Raw genomic sequence first — 22575 nt, forward strand, 5'->3', positions numbered from 1 at the left:
TGCTGGCCTGTGCCACAGCCACAGCAACACAGGATCTGAGCCGCATCTGCAACCTCCACCACAGCTCAGGGCAATGCCGGATCTTTAACCCACTGAGCAAAGTCATGGGTCGAATCTGCATCCTCCTGGATTAAAACTAGCTCCATTTTTTAGAGGCTCCACTAGCCTTCTTCTCAAACAGCTTTGTTATATTAACAATGAAAGCAAGATTTTATTTAGAAATCATAGATTTTATTTAGAAATCAGGTTCAGAAATGGTCACATTACCTGTACTTTTAGCCCAATTAAGTTCCAGCTTTCTCCTTTTGGCATAAAGCACATTGCATAAAAAAGTCGCTCATGGAAGTTGTAACAGTATTTGAGAGGTGGAATTCAGCTCACATTTCAAGAATCTAGAGTAACAGAATTCTTTCAGGAGTCTGAACACATGAGGGGATGGTGTCCTGGGACTAGGCACCACCAGGACAGATGCTGAATTCACTAAGCAGATTCTTCTCCTGCATTCATGATGGGAGATACCTGTTCAGTTTAGCCAGCCCATCCATAATATATGAGAGTGTAGCTATTATAAATGGAAAAAATTCATTGGAATGGATACTTCCTAGTATATATAAGCAGGTATGTTTTGCCCCTAAATCTCTCTACCCACCTAACTCAATGGTTCTTATCAAAGACTCTCTCCCATTCACCTAACCTTTCACTCCCCTCCCCCCCCAGTCAATGTGTGGTGAAGCATTGTAAAAAAACAAACAAACAAAAAAACTGGTTTCAAAGTAGCAATTTAAAAACATCTAAATAGGATGCTTATGAATTTGCAAAAGCACTATCTAATAAACAGATGCAAATCAAGACAAGTTTTACTGTGGGCATAATAAAATTTATTACATTTTTGAACATGATCTGAAATAAACCACAATAAATAATTGTAACATGTTCTGATTTTAGAATGGAAAATTTATTAACTATATACTGATAACATTGCTAAATGTTACTCAAACTTTAAGATTATTTATTTCTATTTTAAGGTAAAAGCAAACAGCATACAAAAGGTAACATTAAATTTTTTAAACTGTAGGAGTTCCTGTTGTGACTTGGTGAGTTAAGAACCCGACTACTATCCATGAGGATAAGGGTTCAATCCCTGGCCTCACTCAGTGGGTTAAAGATCTGGCATTGCTAAAAGCCATGGTGTAGATGCCGCTCAGATCCCTTGTTGCTGCGGCTGTGGCAAAAGCTGCTGGCTGCAGCTCCAATTCAACACCTATCCTGGGAACCTTCATATGCCATGGGTGTGGGCCTAAAAAAAAAAAGACGAAAAAAAAATTTAAACTGTAGAATCATGTGGGAAGGACTCTAAATGTTCACTGCCTCAAATCCCCAGCAGAAGCAAGAATATCCTCCACAATTATCTCACAAACCCAAACTTGTTTCCTTCCCATTCTGGGACTCACTGAATCAGCTCACGTCACCTTTGGTTGCACTATTTTAAAATGTTCCTTACATGCGCAAACCTATTTTCTTAAAACTTCTGTCCATACATATAAGAATATATAAATGCATGATGTAATAATTTGACAATACCAACTTTAAATATAAAGGCAGGTAGGACAAGTTCTAAACAATGTGATTATTATTTTATAAGAATAAATTTTTGCTGTGTTTCACTTTTAAAACTTGCTAATTTATTTTTGAACCTAATTTTTTTTTAAAGTTTACCTAACGAATATTGATAATTGCTTAGATGTAATGTTTTTATTTCGTAATATTCACATTCTCTGTCCTCTGGAAATTAGGCTTCTTTGGTTTCATTAAGATGAGAACTTATAGCTATAATCATTTTTTTGCGCATAAAGTTAGATGAGTCCCATGGATAATGAGTTGCACTCTCCTCTTTGGCTGGCCTCAGTAAGGCTGCTGACTGTGTGTCTTCTACAGCAAGCCAGAGTATGGGGGTGTACAATCTCTTCCCCCAGACCTCTCTACCTCCTCCTCTTCTCTTCTACTTTAATTCTCCCACTTAGGCTGGAAGCAAAAAACATCTTGAGAGAAGCTCAAGAGAAGCAAGCAACCATGGGAGAACTCTAAAAATCGTTCCATGAAATAAAAGCTCATTTTCATCCTCTCCTGGAATAGCATGGCAAAGAAAATGCCACCTCTGCACCCTAGCTTATTTCTTTGAGAAATATTCCTATCTGTGAATTCACTTCAGCAAGTATTTACTAAGTACCAGACACTGGGTTAGGACCTAGGCCTTGTGCTAGTATTGCAGTTGCATTAAGTGCAACTTATGATACTCTCTTCCTTGACACTTAGTGATACTAAAGAGGACTCCCCTTCAACTCACAGAATGAAGACAGCAAGTGAGAACATGTCCCATGATGTTTCATAGACTCCAAGACAACCCTAATGCAACCTTGGTGTTTTCCCAAGGGTATAGATAGTGCATGAACAGTGTTAACGTCATGGTACTTAAATAGTTTGAACCTCAATTTCCACATGAAGTTTCCACAAGAATGAATTAAAAGACTGAACACTCCCATATTAAAAATAATTCATCATACTTAGGGAAAAGTAATTTGTTTTATTGTATAAATGACAATTTCAACAAGAGTATAAATTAGATATAATTATATAAACTGGAAGATTAGATATTTACATCCAAAAATCATTCGCGTAATGGGAAATTTAAATATATTCAATATAATGAAAAATTTAGAATGTTAAAAATTTCTATATTTGGGCATTATAAAAAACCAAAGACAGTAATTCTTCTCACATTCAGTAACTCACAGAGATTTGCATAACAATTCCCACAAAGTAATCTCAGAAATAGAGCAATATCAAATTTTCTGAGTACAAACTGTGAACTACTATGGATTGCGTTTTATGTAATGTTTGAGGCAGTCTGTATAAGAAATAACATCAAGATACATAATTGCACAAATCTGAAAGGCCTTACATGTCTCATCACAAGTTACACTGGTATCATAACTCACAAAGAAGTAACTGTAGTATTTTATAAACTGTTTACTGTCTAGGATTGCAAATTGTTTAGCTAATCCATACAAATTTTTTGGCTGCAAATCTTCAATGTCATAGGTCTGGGTCAGGTTATACTCCAGCTTCCAATTGGATTCTCCCTTTAGATTAGCATCAGTCAGGTTCAAGTAGTACTGCAGCATATTCTATAGTTAAAACAAGTAATAAAGTCTGGATTATTTTTGGCATGTAAAGTACCACAGAGCAAGAAGATCTTTATAGAATTTATGTGACATTCTTAATTTAAAGTATAATCATTTTTTTAAAAGAATTGCTCTTAAAGCAAAAAAAAAAAGCATCAATAGAAAAATCTATATTTTTTTTTCACTTAAAAATAATGAAAGAGGATAACAGAAAATAGTCTAAACTGTGAAGGGAGATGTACATAATGAAAAGCCTTCAATTCACATACCTCAGAAGTAACCACTGCTAATAGTTCTGTATAAATCAGTCATATGTTGGCAGTGGCCCACAGTGCTAGCTGTCAAATTTTCAGGTGTCTTGTGAGTGAGTTGATAACTCTTTGGCAGCTTGAAACTGGCCATGATGGGAATATTTATATCATGGAAATTGGAAGACACTACAAATAAAAGCACTTCCCCCCTATAGTGAACAGTTGTTAAACATTTACCAGCACTCTAGTGTATGTGTGCTATTCTAGACTTTATGTACAAAACAAATATAAATATTTAGAATATATTTCTGTATCTACATTGTTGGCTTTTTCAAAAAATGAAATCAAACTATACAAACTGTTTTGCACTTTAAAAATTACATGGTACTATATCAGTGTGTATATACATATATCAGTTTGTAGATGTATATACACATATACATTTACTTATATATGCACATGTGTGCCCATGTATGTGTGTGTATCAGAGATTCAGATCCAAAAATAAACAATTTGAGAGGATGGAAGAAAATATTCCATGCAAATGGGAATTAAAAGAAAGCTGGAATAGCAATACTCATATCAGACAAAATAGACCTTAAAATGAAGACTATTTTAAGAGACAGGAAGGACATTACATAATGATCAAAAGATCAATCCAAGAAGAAGATTTGACAATTTTAAATATTTATGCACTCAGCATAGGATCACCACAATATATGAGGCAACTGCTAACAACCTTAAAAGGAGAAATCGACAATAACACAACCATAATGGGGGACTTTAACACCCCACTAACAGCAATGGACAGATCAACCAGACAGAAAATCAATAAGGAAACACAGGCCCTGAATGAAGCATTAGACCAGATGGACTTAATACATATTTACAGGACATTCCATCCAAAAGCAACAGAATACACATTCTTCTCAAGTGCACACAGAACATTCTCTAAGATTGATCCTGGGCTACAAATCAAGCCTCGGTAACTTTAAGAAAATTGAAATCATATCAAGCATCTTTTCCGACCACAACGCTATACAACTGGAAATCAACAACAAGAAAAAAACTTCAAAAAACACAAACACTTGGAGACTAAATAGCATGCTACAAAACAACCAATGGATCACTGAGGAAATCAAAGAGGAAATTAAAAAATACCTGGAAGCAAATGACAACAAAGATAAAACACTCCAAAACCTATGGGATGCAGTAAAAGCAGTTCTATGAGGGAAGATTATAGCAATACAAGCCTACCTCAGGAGACAAGAAAAAGCTCAAATAAACAAGTGAACTTTACATCTAAAGCAGCTAGAGAGAGAATAACAGACAAGACCTAAAGTTAGCAGAAGGAAAGAAATCAGAAAGATCAGAGCAGAAATCAATGAAATAGAAACAAAGAATACCACAGAAAAGATCAATGAAACGAAAAACTGGTTCTTTGAAAAGATCAAAAAATTGATAAACCTTTAGCCAGACTTATCAAGAAAAAAAAAAAGAGAGGACTCAATAAAATTAGAAATGAAGGAGAAGTTACAACGGACATCACAGAAATACAAAGGATCATAGGAGACTACTACATGCAACTACATGTCAATAAAATGGAAAACCTAGACGAAATGGATGAATTCTTAGAAAAGTACAATCTTCCAAGACTAAACCAAGATGAAATAGAAAAGATGAACAGACCTATCACAAGTGCTGAAATTGAAACTGTGACCAAAAATAAGCAACTAATAGTTGCAAGGAAAATTCCTTTGGGCTATTTTATCAGTCAGTTGTCTTATTTCCCATTTAATCTAATGTTTATGGATTAAACTAGATTTCTCCTGCCTTGCCTTTTTTGTAAAAACATGCTCTAGGAAATAACAGAGCTATCTCCTATTAAATTCATCTAAGAGAAAAACATACTTATATCAATAGAGTCTTTAACTGGGAAATTCTTTTCACACTCTGTTTGTTAAAAGGGGCAGTACCCATAAGCTAAATGTCCAGCCCTTTGATGCTGAACTGATATAAAGCACAGAGTCATGTACCAGCTCCAGAGAACTTTGGTCTCAAAGGTCCAGTTCAATTTATTTTCTTTACAAAAACCTTTTGCCAACATTTATTGAGTGCTTACTATGAGCCAAGCATTTTTTAAAGTGCTTTACAAACGTTTGTTCATGTAATCCTCTCAGCAACTCAGCAAGGTCAGTAATATTTTAATCCCTGTTTTACAAATGAATAGACCAGGACATGGAGAAGTTAGGTTAAGATCATTCTTTAGAGAGTATGGTTTCAGAGCCTATTTTCTTCTTCAAAGCTATGTTATGGCAAATAGTAATTATAACAAATATGACATAGTGAAACATTTTCTATGCCTACAAGTCCACAAACAAAGCACTGTCCAATGAGACCCTTATCTAAATAAATGTGAAGTCCTTAGGAGGACCCAAGGAGCTTCCCAAAGGCTAACCTCATAATGCCCTACTTAGAAAGTGCTGCATTCCCAATACAAAAAGAAGAAAGACATCCTGAGATTTCAACACGAAGTACAACTCACGATAGCTCTGCTGAAAATATTCAACTAAACTAATAAAACCACAAAGATATGTATGTATAACTATGGGGTCAATTCTAAAATCGCGCCAACTTACCACTAATTTATAATCACGAGGATCATACTGAAATAGTCTGATGCCAGGATTGTTGGTCAGTTTTTCTAAAACATTCTTCACTGGGGTAACAGCAGGTGCCACAAACAAAGAATTTATTGGATTTCCTAGATACAACATATGCACATAAACATATTTTTAATAATTGAGCTTATATTAAAAATAGGAGCAAGTTCTAGATTAAGAGGTTAACAGCTCATAACAGCCAAATCATGTGGGATCCTGATGGATCCTGATTTGAAACAACAGTAAAGAGACACTTTTGAGAAGACAGGGAAAGTTTTATTACAGAGAGATTAAAAGAATTATTTATTGATTTTGTTAGATAAGTTAATGGTATTATGATTATATAAGTTATCTATATATTTTAGCAAAGAATACAGAAGCATATACAGATGAAATACATTCGATGTTTGAGATTTACTTTTAAATATTTCAGAAAAAAAGAATAAAAATGGATAGGTAAAATAAATGTGGCAGAATCTTATAGATAGGGAGATGAATCTAAGTGATGGTATATAGGGGTTTGCTTTATCATTCTCTCTGCCTTCATATATATTCAAAATGTTTCATAATAAAATAGCCAACTTATGATAAGTATACACATGTAAAAAATACAAAGCTAGGTTTCTGTACCCTATCTATAATAATATTCCCATAATCATAAAATAAGAATTTGATTAAAGTGTCACTGTGTTTCATACATATCTATTACAGAACTAAATTTCTTTCTGAGTTAAAAAAAAGACATCAAATGCTGAAAAAGCCCACTTCTTATAGATGAAAAAGGTAAAGCATTTCAAAATTGTTCCCCAGTTATTGAAAAGAAATAACATATTGATTTATCTCCTGGCTGACTAGTAAGAAATCAAGACTCTTATCTTGTTAACTCAGTTCTCTGACTTCATGCAGAAGTGATATTTAAAAATAATCATTGTCTTATTTAAAGCTAGAGCTTTTTCTATTTTTTTCTTTTAATGCTCAGTAGATGATAATGTCAAAAAGCACTTAAAAGAGCTTAATATATTTTATTTTAAACTAACAGTAAATTGTGCTTTGCCCTTTAAATTCTGAGAGATAAAACTAGTCATAGCGAAAGAAACTTGAGTCTTGCTGGTAAATAAAAAGCAATGGTTCTCTAAACTTGAGAATCTAAAAGAACTTTGAGTGAGCTGAGGATTTCAGAGGCTTTTGTACTGACAGCAATGAAATGATGATGGCCTGGTGGAGCTAATAGGAAGAAACCCAGTTGCAGGACTAAATGTGATTTGGACAGTCGCCATACACTCATAGAGGGTAACTGAGAAAAGGCTGGCAGGTAGATCTAATAAAACTTTTAATTTACTGAATCAGTAGAAATTAATGGATATTCATTGCTTTGCTCTAGCATTTTAGATTGGAGTGATGCAAATAGAACACTATAATACCTTTTTTGTCTGAAAGCACCATGATGCTATCTCTGTGAGTGTGTCCATAAAATTGTCCTGCAATGATGTCACTATATTTTCTAAAAATATCTATCAGTTTTTCATTATAGTATTCTCTCATTGCCGTGGTGCTCTTTGAATAAGGCAGATACCCCACTGGAACATGAGCTATGATGTACACCTGGAGGAAGAGACACAAAGAGGACTGATGAGAATCTGCACATTTCACATTTATTATAACCACTGACATTTAGATACTCAAGATAGAAAGCATGTTAATTACATTTTAGAAAGTGAATACCATATTTCCTATTTATTATCGAAAAAAGATGAAAATTATGAAACTATTAATGGCCCTATATTTGTACTTGTCTCAAACTACATGGTTTGTGATATAAGGTAACTGTGACCTTGCTCAAAAAAAATTTTAATATCGACAGATGTCAATCAATCCTCAAAGCATTACAAACAAAACAAAATAAAATGATCAACAACAGAGGCAAATCTTAAAGTGTTTCATGTAAGAACATCTTTAAATTTTATTAATATTATATTAATATTATATTATATATTAATTATTATATAATATATAAATAATATATAATTATATATATTAATATTAATACTTTTATTAATACCTGACCCCCCAACTCTAATAAATACACAAGTTTGACCCTCTGTTTATCCCCTGATAATGTTGGTCTATGATATCTACCTTCTCCTTCTTTTGCTGAGAGATGTTCAGTGTATTTTCTAGCCATTCAAACTGATTCGCTGGGTCAGTCTTATTTAGGGTCACGACATTTGGGCTGTAGTACAAATTTGTGTTGAGACTGATGATCCTAAGGTTCAGATTAGTCGAAACTTTCTGTGAATAAAAGCCACCTATAAAAACAAATGTTTAAATACATTCTAGAAAAATAGACAGGCAGATACATAGATACTGTGAAAGCAAATTCTTAATTATGGTTACAAGCCATTTAGGAAGGTTACACTTATTGCCCATTGTTTAGTTTGTACTTACCTAGGCTGTCAAACGATAAGAATCAGATTTAACAAACACTTATGAAAATCTATGCAGGAGTTCCCATTGTGGCTCAGAGAGTTATGAATCCAACTAGTATCAATGAGGATATGGGTTCAATCCCTGGCCTCATTCAGTGGGTTAAAGATCTGGCATTGCCGTGACCTGTGGTATAGGTTGCAGATCTGGTGTTGCTGTGGCATAAGCCAGCAGCTGAAGCTCTGATTTGACTCCTAGCCTGAAAACTTCCGTTTACTGCAGGTATGGCCATAAAAAGAAAGAAAAGAAAGAAACAAACTCTACTATGTGCCAGGTCCAATGCTGCCAGTGCCACATATTGAAGTAACAGCATTTGTATCCAACTTCACATGAAAAGATAACTAAATGTCTTGGCACTAGGCAATAAGTACTGAATTTTATAAAAGATTAATACATCAACTCCTACTTTTGTCTGTTTGGGGATAGTGTGAAATCTAAAATCCAAAGAATGGGAATACACAAGAATCTTGCCAGAGAATACTGAGGAAGAAATGGCAGGGCCTCCAGAAAAACTGGGCACAGAGGCTCTTCAGAACTAGTACGCCCAAGCAAACATTAAAGATCTAAGTCTAAACATGAACTGAATTAAAAATAGAGACAAAATGGGGATAAGCAAATCTTTCACTTACCTTTCCTTAAAGTACTTATAGCTTCCTCATCCAGCCATGGTTTCCAGAGGTTTGCTACTGCATTGTACACCTCGCTGGTGACTATAGGCAGTTGATCCTGGCCACAAACAATATAATCCACCATTGAAACTCTAAAGATATATGGATTAATTAATTTAAATATTACTTGAGTGATTATTACTATGTTAGGCATCTGGAGATGCAAGAATACTAGAGAGATTTTTCAAGGAATTTATAACTTAGTTGGGAAGGACAAAATGTAACCAGTCATCTCTAAGCCAGTGTGCTAGGTACCACCACAAGGTTCTGGGAGTGGAGAAGCAAGAACAGTCAAGTCTGGCCCAGAGAGTCAGTAGGGAGAGTGAAAACAGCATTCGAACCAAACTTTGAAAATGATTTCATCAAGTTGAAAGAAAGTGAATCCAAGCAAAACCAATGGCACAGATACCAGCATGGTGCCATATACAGAAGAAAGCATTTGTTTTGGCCTGGCTGGATAGAAAGGATGTGGACGTGTGCTCATTAAAGACACACTGAAGACAGGTTTAAACCTGAACATGAAAGGCCTGGAAGTGGAGAAAATGTCATGATTTTAGAATTAAAGTCCTCTGAGCACTAGCATAAAGCTTCTTAACTTCTTGAATGAAGACTTGCAACCATATGTCTTTATGTCAGCCTACATTTTATCAACATTTTGATTTTTTAATAGCATATGTATAATAGATTATAAAGTATCTTTTTATCACCCTATTTTATTATATTATAATAAAGCATCTTTATGGTAAGCTCTAGGGGAGAAAAAAAATTTTTTTTGAGAAAGTAGATACTGAATTAAAACACAGAAATCATTTGTGAAATTGGGTAATCATTTGTACTTTTTTCCCAAAAAAGTATACTAAAAAATTGAATCCATTTTCTTCACTCTGCTCACTTCCTTCTGTACATTGGTGACACAGATCTATTTCTTAAAGACACTGAAGAAGAATGTCATCATTAATTAAAACACTGATTTCCTTTCAAGATGACACCCAAGTCACATTAGTTCCTAATACATATGCCTAATAATGCATGATGAAAACATAAATACATTCAGGGCAAGAAATAAACAAATGACTTCTTTTAACTGAAACTAATTATCCAAAGTATATTTTCAATTTGTGGCAGAGATCAGAATCATCTGTCTGAAAACTACACAGTGGCTTAAGCTAATCTAAATTCTGATTAAAAATTGGTAATCAGCATCCTCGAAAACTTGAAATCTTAGCCATTTGTTTACTTTGGGATGGATGCCAAGATACTGGCATATATAGAATCTTTTATAGAAACATTACTCTAGACTTTCTTCTCTATTTTAAAGGTGGGAAATATGAGCACTAGTGAAATTAGGTGATTAATCCAAGGGCAGCTGGGCTGAATCTCAAGTCTTTCTTCCATCACTCTTAGATCCAATTATTTTTGTACCATGCTATAATCTCAATCCTTTTTGGCTGTGACATGATCGCTGCTGAGAAATTGCTGAGAAATAATGGGAACTGACCACAACCCCAGTTTGGTGGCCTCACCAGAGCAGGAGTACAAGAGGTCTCCAGCCCAGAACACTTTCTTGAGCAGCAATGGGAAGAAATTCCTGGGCTATCCACACAAATATCTCCTTCTGATGTAACAGGTAGGGTCTTGTGTCTGTATTTGTATGTTTATGCAGCTTTGTTTAGGTACATGTTTATGGTGTTTTAATGGAGACATGACACACCCAATTTATTTGTTACTATACGTTCACCAGAATTCAATCTCAGATATGAGTCTCTAGGAGAATTTGTTGTGGGACTTTCAAATTACAGTTGACATTTGTAGTAACTGAGGTGGAAGGATGGCAGGAGAATAAGAGAAAGAAGATTTTCAGATATAAGAGCATAAGCTAGAAAGAGAAAAAATTAACTGTTTAAGGAATACAGGCTGCCCAATTCATCCTAGCTGTACCTATAATAGGATATATTTTAGAAGTTATAGTGCATCTATATCTTTGGCTTTGAAAAAATAGCAGAGATAAAAATAAAATGAAACAAACAAACAAAAACAACGGGAGTTCCTATTGTGGCAAAGTAGAAACGAATCTGACTAGGAACCATGAGGTCGTGGGTTCGATGCCTGGCCTCTCTCACTGGGTTAAGGATTTGGTGCTGCTGTGAGCTATGGTGGAGGTTGCAGACTCAGGTGGATCCCACGTTTCTGTGGCTGTAGGGTAAGCTGGCAGCTGTAGCTCTGACTCAACCTCTAGCCTGGGAACCTCCATATGCCGTGGGTGTGGCCCTAAGAAAGCAAAAAAAAAAAGGAAAGAAAGAAAGAAAGAAAGAAATCCTAAATGGTGTTGGGAAACACAGATCCCATGTCATTGCTTAATGCTACAATAACCACCTCTCCACTTACTGAGGGCTTATCATGTGCAAGTAGCAAACTATGCCCTTTCCTTATAGTATCACTAACTTTCCCTAAGGCTTTTCAAGTTTACAAATGATCAGGGTTGGTTACGTGAATTACTGTCCAAGTTGCTCAAGCTATTAGAAGCAGGGTAGGACAGGTTTTTTTAGTTCTAGTAAATGTGACTCTAAACCCCACATGTTTTTCCATTATGCCAGTCTGCCTGGCACCTAAAGCATATGAAAACATTGTGCTCAACTTCCACATTGTGCACAACTTCCACATTGTGTGTAACTTCCAGCTCCTGGAGACTGTCGGTTCCCGAAACCTCTGCCCTGTGTGGGCTGACATCTCAGTTGTAACAAAAACTGACCACCAGTTGAGAGGCTGACTCACAAAGACTCCCATACTGTTCATCTCAAGACTAGAGGCCCAGGGCCAAGAAGTCAGTTGAAACTTGAGCTTGTCCTAGAATACAACTTTTCAAAGTCACTGTATTCAGGTTAGATTAACCAATATAATCAAAACCCTCATGGAGTTCCCGCTATGGTAAAATGGGATCATATGGTACAATCAGCATCATCTCTGCAGGCCCTGGTCACAGGTTCAATCCCTGGCCTGCCCCAGCAATGGGTTAAGGATCCCGTGTAGCTACAGCTGTGGCTCAGATCTGATCCCTGGCCCGGGAACTCCATGTGCCTCAGGATGGCCAAAAAAAAGGGGAAAAAAAAAAAACCCTCATTAAGCATCCTTTTGATGTGAGATGGAAAAGATATTCTAAACAAAAAGAAAAACATAGGCAACGACAAGCATGAAAGTAAATACCATGTTCAGGAAACATTAATAGGTCAGTCTGGCAAGAGCAAAGGATGTGTGTGAGAGGAAATTTGTTTAGCTGAACCCAAAAGACCCAGGATGTGGGCTCTGCCACTAAATAAGTGACCATGAGCACTTGAACTAGCAACTTCATATTTCTGGGCTTCAGTTTTCTCATTTGTAAAATGATGAGTTGATCTAGATTAGGGAATCAGAAAACTTTTTCTATAAAAGATCAAATAAACACTTCAGGCTTTGGGGCCATACAGTCACTGTGGCAACCATCCTATTCTGCCATTACAGTGCAAAAGCAGCCACAGGCAAAGCAGAAAGAATAGCCACAGCTGTGTCCCAATAAAACTTTATTTACAAAAACAAGTGTCAGGGCACATTTGGACTACAGGCCATGGTTTGCCAAGCCCTGCACAAAACAATAGTCTCTAAGATTTCCTGAATACGTACAAATCTAAGATTCTACACTACGATAGCAGATTCCTGAAACCAGGGCTGGTATCCAACTGTTTGTAATACACAGTCTGCTTAATAAACAGCTGTTCTAGTAGGGTGAAGCCTGGGTTCTCTCAAGCCTTAAATATTCTGAACGCAATCTCTACCTTGAATTACATCTTGAACATTGGTTCTTATGATAATTTGCTATGCTTTTGTTTTTAATCACAATCTAGCTTAGATCAGAGTATGGGTAGCATAGTATACCCAATAGAAATTCTGACAAATTGTAAACACTTGTTAACATTAACCTTTTTTACTAACCTGAACATGGAAATTCAAATGAACAAAATTATTCAAAAGAAAGGAGAAACTGAGGAAGAATATAAAGGAAATCCAGAATTAATAAACCACAAACTGGATAACTGGCTTCCGAAAACTCACTAGGGACCTAACTTTGTATCAACTATTAACAGTCACTTTCAAGTCCCCAAAGCACATGTCTTTCCTTCCTCAATGGTCAGCAGTAAGAGCATACTCTGCCTCCGTGAGGCCCCTCCCTGACCCTGTTATCAGCTAGTTATAAGCATAATTTTAAGTCTACTGATGGGCAAAATCTTTTAAGCATTTCTGTAAGTTGTGGTCAAATTTACCTGTGGCCAGTAGTCATGATTACCCAGTGCAGGGAAAACCTGGAGATCTGGAAAGAGCCTCTGGACAGTGGTTGTCATATTAGCAATCACATTTATGACTCTGTCTGTTGAGAGTTCATGCACTGGAACATGAGGTGGGCTATCCCTAAAAAGGAGACAGAATCAGAGAGAACAAGATCAGTTTCTATAAAAAGTCACTTGAGGACTTACCACTATGGCACAGTGGGTTAAGCATCCTGCATTGCCACAGCTGTGGCTCGGATTTGATCCCATGTCCAGGAACTTCTTGGATGGAACTAGAAGATGATGTTTACAAAATTGCTATCACAGATCAACTCCCATTGTTGCCTTTTGGATTTGGATTATTTAATCAAGACCTATTATCACATTAATAAACACTTCAAGAGACTGGCACAAATATGCTGTTTATGGATTCACCTCTTATGGATTCACCTCAAATTTCTCAGGCCTGTGTTCTAAAAAAAAGAAACAAACCAAAAAAACCACTGAGACTGTTAAAGTTTTTCTTGCCCCTAAGAAAGGTGATTAATTTGACCTAGTGTTTTTTCAATCCAAACGATTCTTAAAATGTAATTAATGTTCTTATGACATTCAGCATTCTAATGAAGCTTAGGACACTGTAGATACATACTGAGTAATTAATGGTATTTATATAGTCACTTACCCTGTCCATATCATGAAAGATGCTTCTTGTCCTGACTTTTTAATAAAATCAAATGCTGACAAAATGAGGTGATAAGGAGAATCACACAGAACATCTCCAAAAGGGCCAGGATTGGAGGCGTTTGCCCCTTTGGATGAAGCACACACTTTTGTGTGGTCATCTGTGATGTGGTAAGTAGGGTCTAAGTGCAAGTCAGTCACATGCCAAAACTGTCCTGTTGAGGGGGAAAGAAATGGTGTTAAATCTACTTCTCTTTTGAACTTCCCATACAAATATTTACAATAAGACTAGAGATAGTTGCTCCACCCTGTGACAGAAGAAAGCCCTACTAATTTAAATATGCATATGCCCTGAGGTTATATGCAATCTTGCCCTCTCAGAAATAAGGATTCTAAGGACAGTAGCAAGACTTTACCAGAACTATTTACCCCTATCAGAACTGATGAGGTCAGTGGCAGCATGACTAGTTGACAAAGACTATATAAAAAACTATATAAAAAAACATTGTGTAGCCCTATTTATGGAGACATCCTTCTGGGAAGTCAATAATAATCCCATATTGTTTCTTAAAAGCATGTCTCCTTTGCAGAATTTAAGGTTTTAGAATTGATTTATATTCTTCTTGTAGAAAAATGTATAAGCTAAGTCTTAAATAAGCATTATTAATAATAGCAACTAATATTTCTTGAAACAATTACATTCACTAGAGTCTACAAAAGCAGAGATTTTCCCTGTTTAATTTTATACCTCTAGCATTGAAAATTGTGTAGCACATAATAGGCAATCAATAAATATTTGTTGACTGAATGTATCAGATACTATAATAATGAAATCATAAGACAGCCTTATGAGGAAATTATTATAATTGTTATTCTAATTTCAGAGGTGAAAAAACTGAGGATTTTTTTTTTTTTAAATCCTTTAAAATTAAGCAATTCGTTTCAAGTCATGGAGGGTATAGTTGATAAAACCAGGAGAGTGTTGGAGTTCCCTTCGTGGCTCAGTGGTTAATAAATCCAACTAGGAACCATAAGGTTGCGGGTTTGATCCCTGGCCTTGCTCAGTGGGTTGGGGATTCGGCGTTGCCATGAGCTGTGGTGTAGGTTGCAGATGCGGCTCAGATCCCGAGTTCCTGTGGCTCTGGTGTAGGCCGGCGGCTACAGCTCCAATTAGACCCCTAGCCTGGAAACCTCCATATGCTGTGGGAGGGGCCCTAGAAATGGCAAAAAAAAAAAAAGAAAAGAAAAGAAAAGAAACAAAACAGAAGACTGTATAAACAGGGCAGGCAGTTCTAGAGTCTGTGCTGTAGACAAGTGCAGGTTTGTGAGATGATCACCAAATGCCATGTCTGACTTATGCAGAAGGACAGACTTAAAAATAAGGCCATATCTTGAAGGTTCTTGCATTTCTTCCAAGGAAATGTGGGATTTTACATCTAAGGCAATGGGAAGTCGTATTAAAAATTATAAGCGAGAGGAGTCCCTGTCATGGTTCAGTGGAAAAAATCCATGAGGACGCAGGTTTGATCCCTGGCCTCACTTGGGTTAAGGGTTAAGGATCTGGTGTTGCCAAGAGCTATGGTGTACATCACAGATGCGGCTTGGATCCTGTGTTGCTGTGGCTGTGGCCTAGACCAGTGGCTACAGCTCCAATTCCACCCCTAGCCTGGGAACCTCCATATGCCATAGGTGCAGCCCTAAAAAGCCTAAATAATAATAATTATAAGCAAGAGGATGAAATGGTGATATCTTAACCAAAAAAAGATCAGTCTCACAGCATTATCAACATTCCCTGGAGGGGCAAAAGTCAGGCGACAAGCAGTTAAGAGTTTCTTACAATAAATACACCAAAGATCATGAAAAAGGAAAAAAAGAAAAAAAAAAAGAAAAATGGACAAAGAAACATGATGTGGTTTGTTAAGGCTCCACAGTGAATAGACTGCAGAACCAGTAACCACATCTCACCCCTAATTTCTTGTAAAACCTTGTCTCTCAACCCTAATGGAAACAGAATCTTTAATCCAGCTTTCAGCAAAAACTAGCAATAGCCAGAGGTTCTTAAAAGCCATTTAATAGAGGAACATCTTCTATCATATTAAGGGAAGCATTTGCTAAAGGAGGTACTTCCTTTGGGTTTTCAGGGAGAAGCCTGGGACCCATCTGATAGCACCCTGCTTGGAAATCATTTTGAGAAAGATTCTCCCATTGATGGAAACACTAATAATCACAGCACTATCTCTCTTTGTTATTTACTACGTGCCAGGCATCGTGACAAGCAATTTAACACACTATGTCATTTCATTCTCAAACTACTCTTTGAAGTTGGAATCATTGTTCTCATTTTAGAGTTGAGAAATTATTGCTGGATCAATTAGAAAATTTTCTCTAGTGTCTCTAGAGTATATATAGCTTAATAAATGGCAGAGTCAAAATCCAAACCTCCATGTTGAAGGGCTCTCAAGTTTGCTTATATTTAATTTGCATATTTCATCAACAATTTTTCTGCCTTCTCATATGCAGCCAATACACTGCTTTAATATTGAGATTTTTTTCACACTGAATTTTACACTCACTCATATTATGACTAATTTACAATCAGAAACACATCAGAAGTAACACAGTAGCATCAGAAGCACAAAGCAAACAAGTAGAATGCAAAGTTTCAGCTACACAAGTAATAAAAGTTAAGTATGAATAAAACCCATAGATAATAAAGAAGAAATCTGAAAGCAATTAATTTAAAGTGGAAAAGGCATATTATATTTGGGACATTGTTTCTTCACAGTGTTTCTATAATTTTATAACACATTTAAGATCACAGCTAAAAGGTGGTAAACAAAAGGTCCAGAACAAAGTAGACATAAAATAGCATTTATGGTCAATTACTTGGTATTCAGTCCCTGTTTGGAAACAGTGGTCAAGAGTAACTTATTTTATTCCATAATGTAGAAAATACTCCAACATTTTTTTCCAGCTTGGACATACTTTACCCAGCATATAAAGTGGATTGGCAGATAGCTTCAGAATCACCCTGGAGGCTGCCCTTACTTGGGATATAAATATACAATGCATCTCAGTTTATGTAAATACGTATATTATTACTCATAGAATGTTAAGGTATGTAGTAAACTATACAGAAAACGTATAGTGTTAAGCTTAAGAATGGGGGCTTCAGAGTTCCTGTTGTGATGCAGGGAAAACGAATCTGACTAATATCCATGAGGATGTTAGTTCAATCCCCAGCCTCCCTCAGTGGGTTGGGGATCCAGTATTGCCATGAGCTGTGGTGTAGGTCGCAGACGTGGCTTGGATCCTGCATTGCTGTGGCTGTGGCGTAGGCTGGCAGCTGCAGCTCTGATTCAACCCCTAGCCTGGGAACTTCCATATGTGATGGGTGTGGCCCTTAAAAAGACAAAAAAAAAAAAAAAAAAAAAAAAGTCAGACTGCCTGGCTTGGAATCCAAGCTCTAATTCCTAATCTAGGCGTGTGATCTTGGCCTGTTTCATCTATAAAATCGGAGTATTACTGTTCAGTGAATGAGGGTTAAGTGACTTAGTAGAAGTAAGGGCCTGGCATCTGGCAAGTACAACATTAGTTATACTAATGTTATTAATCTGTAATGTCAAGCTTGCCTTTGAGATTGAATTTCCCCATTTCCAGGTAATAGGTAAAATGTATTCAGTACTTACTATAGTTTTAATGACTGTTTCTTATACTTTACATGTATTAACTGATCATTATTTCCATTTGAAAGATGAAGAACTACAGTACACAGAGATCAAGTCCAAGTCACTTATTTCACATGCAGCAGAGCCAAGATTAGCAATTCAGGAAATCTGACTCCAGAGTCCACATAGTTCTTAGCCACTGCACACAGTGTCTCTCTGTGTTTGCTCACATTCAAATGTCCTTCCAGAAAAAATAAAGTCCTTCCGTATCACTTGCCTCATGTAAAATAGATAACAACTAGACCTATATGAGATACTGTGACAAGTAAGAGACATAAAATTTTTACTATATTAAATTTTTGTAAAAGAAAAGTGGAAGCACATGAAGGACGCTTTCCTCTGATGTCACCTAGTACCTAGACATATATATTTCCAACATCTAGACTGTGTCTGACCTACAGTAGTTCCTAAATAAACATTCATTATTTAGGTATGGGTAGATTCAGGATTTCCTCAAGATCACATGGTGACTCGGTAATGAAAGATGAACTGGAACCAGTCTCTCCAGACTTGCAGTCTAGAGCTCTTTCCACTACATTGCATGCTAGACAGATAAGTGAGGGGTAATTATTTAGAGGCACTGAGGGTGTTCTTTAAGCAGAAGCCAAGAATGGAGTTCTGACAGGTTCTTAACTTCAGATCTATGAATAATGAACCTCTGGAGGCTTCACCTCCCACCTCTAATAAAATTTATACAAAATGCTATGTGTCTATTTGTCTGTCTGTCTATCCAAGGCCATAAACCTGGCCTGTGGCAGAGTCCACACACCAATCCAGATTCTCTAGTTCACAGTCCAAAGTTCTTTTTACTACACAATGACTTTCTTGTTCTGCTGATAATCTTTAAAAAGGTTTCCAAAAATGTATATGTGTGTGTTGTCAACATATCTAGATAAATGTTCAAAAAAATCTTATAATATATGTTAAAAGGTATAATTTATCCCAAAGACTCTATTAAACCATAATTCAGATATCTGGGCATATGGTTCTTGTTTAAAATAGCTGTTTTTATTTGTTTATAATGTCTGTTCCTACCAATACTCCAGCAGGTCCTGACCTACTAAATCTAAAAAACTGTGGCCAAACTCCCCCAGGGGAAGTCTCCCTATGATCTATAGGACTTGATAGAAAGACAGCTGAGACTGGAAATTTGTGCGTGTGCACTTGCACGCACACAATCGCGCGCACACACACACGCACGTGTGCCACAGTGTTGTAAAGAAGTCCAAGCATTTGAGGTGGGAATCAGGGGGAGAAGAAGTAAGGTCACGCCAAGTGGAAAGCATATACACTAATACATCCAACATGGAACTGGTGGATCTACATTTCACGTGGTCTTTGAATTGCAGTTACCCCTCGTCCTTCCTCTTCCCCAGGTGACTCCACTCTCCATCACCCAGCTTCCCTACCAGAACAGGGCAGTGTGGAAGTTCCCTAGACCCCAGAAGGTTGTCATCAAGGCTTTCAGCTATCAGATCTTTAAAATCAAAAGGAGAATTTGCCATTGGTTGGCCTCATGCAATCTGGGACATTTTATCTCAAAATCCTAAACAGCCCCATAATTAAAGAAGAACGGCTTTAATTAAAGCAGAAAGCGGCATATGTAAGTACTGGGGACAAATTCTTGTTATGACTGACAGTTGGGAAACCAGATTAACACTTCTTGCTTTCAACCGCCAGACAGCTGAGTCATGAGGACTTGGCTCTTGCACAAAAAGGAGGCAGTTTTCTCCCAGAGCATTTCCAAAGTCGTGTGATATGAGCGATAGAGAGGAGAGGTTTTAGCACTAAGCCCTGTGCCCTTTCCGAGACAGCTGTGGCCAACCACCAAAAAAAAAAAACTCCATCTACCTCACTTCCCCCCTCTAGATAACAGAGCCCTTATACTTAGAGGGAGTTGAGGGAGGTTGGGGTACCTTAACCTTTGACACTGATGGCTCCTGTAGCATCATAAAATCTCTCATCCAATTGCCTATTCTGGACCAGTGGTTCTCAAACCGTAGTACCCATCAGAATCACCTGGAGGATTTGTTAAACCAATTGTGGGGGCCCAAGTCTAGGAGTCTGGGATTTGGTAGGTCTTGGGTGAGGCTGAAAACTTGCATCTTTAACAACTTTAGGTGACGGTGGTGCTCCTGGTCCTGGACCTCACTTAGAGAACCACTTCTACAACAGGCACTGGATTACGTGTTGGAAATGAATAAAATTGGCCCTGCCCGCGGGGAGCCCAGTGGTGTCCAGGTAAAGTGAAATGAAGGCCCTGTGAATTCTAACGTAGACTAAGGAGTGGGGAGCACCGCGACTGTGAAGGTGCCTCTGGTTGAGGAGTGGGAAGAAAAGGCACCTAACTTGGCCAGCAGGACAGAAGAGAGTCCCACTGAAATTTACACTGCTGAGAAGCCAAAACCGCGCAACTCTCCCTACACGCTGGGCAGATTCCGGGCTTTTGGGAATGTGGGGCATCAAACCCCCAGGTTCATTTTCCCTAAAGACACCCAGTTTTCCCCTTCCTTTCCCCTGGGAGCAAAACACACCCGGAGACACAAACTGAAAACAACTTATGGGAGGAGGATCCGGCCGCCGCTCCCCTTGCAGCGCCCCCCACTGTCACGAGTCCTTCCCCCAGCCAGCTCCGACCTCCCTGCGGAGCCGCGTTGACTCTCTGGTCCCTTGGTCGCCCTCGCCCTCCCGGCGCCCCGCAGCAGAGTCACAGCCCCACGCGCCGAGCCCGGGCCAGGCGCTCCACTGGCTCCACGACACGTCCCGGCTTTGCGCAGGCGCCTTGGCCGGCGCTCCTGGGCAGCTCCCAGGAAAGAAAGCGTACGGACGACTCACCCACCACGGGAGGGGGACTCTGGCCGCCAGTGGGAGCCAGGGGCAGCGCGAGGCCCCGACGGCTGTGCCAGGTGGCCAGCAGGCAGCAGACAAGAGCGCCCAGCAGCGCCATCGCGGGTCGCGGTCGCTCCGGCTGTTCCGCGCCTCCACTTGGACCGTCCGCCCCGGGCTGGGGAGGAGGTAGAGGACTTATATGAGTGTAGACGCCCAGCGGTCACGTGCGAGGAGAGATTCCGCAAGGAGTCGGTTGTCTTGATCCTCAGCGGCTGTTGAGCGAATATCTGTATTTTTGTTTATCAGCGTCAGGAACTGGCCTGGGAGGGAATGTGCTTGTGGCAATCCCGCGCAGATCATCTTCTCTAAATGCCGCCTGCCCTAAGCACACGGGGTTCCTCTGCAGCAGTGATGCAGAGAACTTCGAACTGTCTTAATCCGGAGGAGATCGGCAGAGGTCCCATTACAGTAGATCGAAGAGTGTGGTGCCCTTACCAGCAGTGTCAGCGCTACCTGGGAAATCTAGTTAGACGTGAAAATTCCCAGGCCCGTCCCAGACCCGTCCCAGACCCAGAACTCTGAGGGTGAAGCCCAGTCGTTTGTATTTGTGCAAGTACTCTATATGATGCTAAAGTGAAGGTGATGTTTGAGAATCACTGCTCAAAAACACTAGGTTTTAGGTTTTTTACTTGTTTGGGGTTTTTCCTTTGTTTTTGCAACTGAGTTAGAGCAATGTCTCAGAACTCTATACTATGCATTCCAGAGATGCACTAAAATCACATGTAGAACGGATTGATTTTACTCTCCAAGGAACTTTTAAGGAGAGTCTGACAAAGTAGCCAAGATCCCCAAATTTCTTTGCGTTCCCTGTTCCTTCTATTACCATTTATGAGGATGATGATCTCTTTAAGATAAAGAAGCATATAGTTTAAATTTATAGGGCTTGGAATTCCTTTGAAGAAGAAAAAACCCTCCAGAATTACTAACCTCATAAAGGATGTTTTAAAGTGTACTTGTTTCCCAACAGAGAAACCTAACTTTGTATCCTGTGTAATTTAGTGGGAAAGTGTCTCATGAAAGGGGCTTTGAAATTGGAATCAGGGCACCTCTGTTTTCTGTTTAATGTCCTTCCAGGGCTGTTTAAGTCCTGCCTCAGCTTTAGGATGATGCAATTGCCTTTGGAGAACCAAAGTGCTTTCCAATTATGTAAAAACAAAAACAAAAACAAACTTTGGAGTTTCTCTAGACTGTGGAGGAAATGGAGCAGAAAAAAAAAAGGCAGGGAGAAATGGATGTGAGAGAACAAGTTTAAGGACAGCAAAATAACTTGCATGTTTCTAGGACAAACATTTTGGAAGGAAAAAGATTTTTTTTTTTTTGAAATCGAACAAATAGCAATTTTCACTCTTTTTCTAATTTCCAATAAACTTTCCTGGAAGAAAATTGGTTGTGAAGTAATAATTGATTGTGAACATCAGTAAGTAACCATAAAATTTGGCATACACATTTTGAAACTCAAGAGATGCTTAAATTTTTAAAAGACAATGTATTGAGTTAATAGATAGAAACACAATCTTCCCTTCTGCTCCCTTTGCATTCTTTGGTTTTCCTTTATACCCTCTCTCCCTAAGAAGCACAAAACTGCATGCCCTAACATCTCTGGATGAACACCTCACATCTGGTCATGTGTTTGTAGATCCCCAGGTGTCAAATGTAGGTATAATTTGCTGTGAGGCTATGTCTGGGTGAGAGACAACACTGGTAACAAGCTGGAAACCAGTCCTTACTCAAGGT

At 38.1% G+C, this 22575-nt stretch overlaps 1 protein-coding gene across 2 annotated transcripts; it reads right to left on the reverse strand.

Moving 5' to 3' along the window:
• Nucleotides 1-855: 855 nt before the first annotated feature.
• Nucleotides 856-20953, reverse strand: SMPDL3A (sphingomyelin phosphodiesterase acid like 3A). Of its 2 annotated transcripts, none has more exons than XM_003480256.5 (8): nucleotides 20788-20953; nucleotides 14226-14439; nucleotides 13541-13685; nucleotides 9210-9306; nucleotides 8233-8402; nucleotides 7518-7698; nucleotides 6073-6197; nucleotides 856-3185 (listed from the first exon to the last, which is right to left on the reverse strand). In XM_003480256.5, exons 1-8 carry the CDS (start codon nucleotides 20897-20899, stop codon nucleotides 2871-2873), a joined length of 1359 nt encoding a protein of 452 aa, XP_003480304.1. In that variant the 5' UTR covers nucleotides 20900-20953; the 3' UTR covers nucleotides 856-2870. The 2 variants fall into 2 exon arrangements, with proteins under 2 accessions (XP_003480304.1, XP_084872280.1); XM_085016154.1 differs by having other exon boundaries at nucleotides 9210-9340.
• Nucleotides 20954-22575: the final 1622 nt, after the last annotated feature.

This window comes from Sus scrofa, chromosome 1 (assembly GCF_054392235.1).
Source record: "Sus scrofa isolate SSC_HxYL_T2T_F1_AM1 chromosome 1, Sscrofa_HxYL_maternal_Yorkshire_Landrace_v2.0, whole genome shotgun sequence".
NCBI classification, from domain to species: Eukaryota; Metazoa; Chordata; class Mammalia; order Artiodactyla; family Suidae; genus Sus; species Sus scrofa.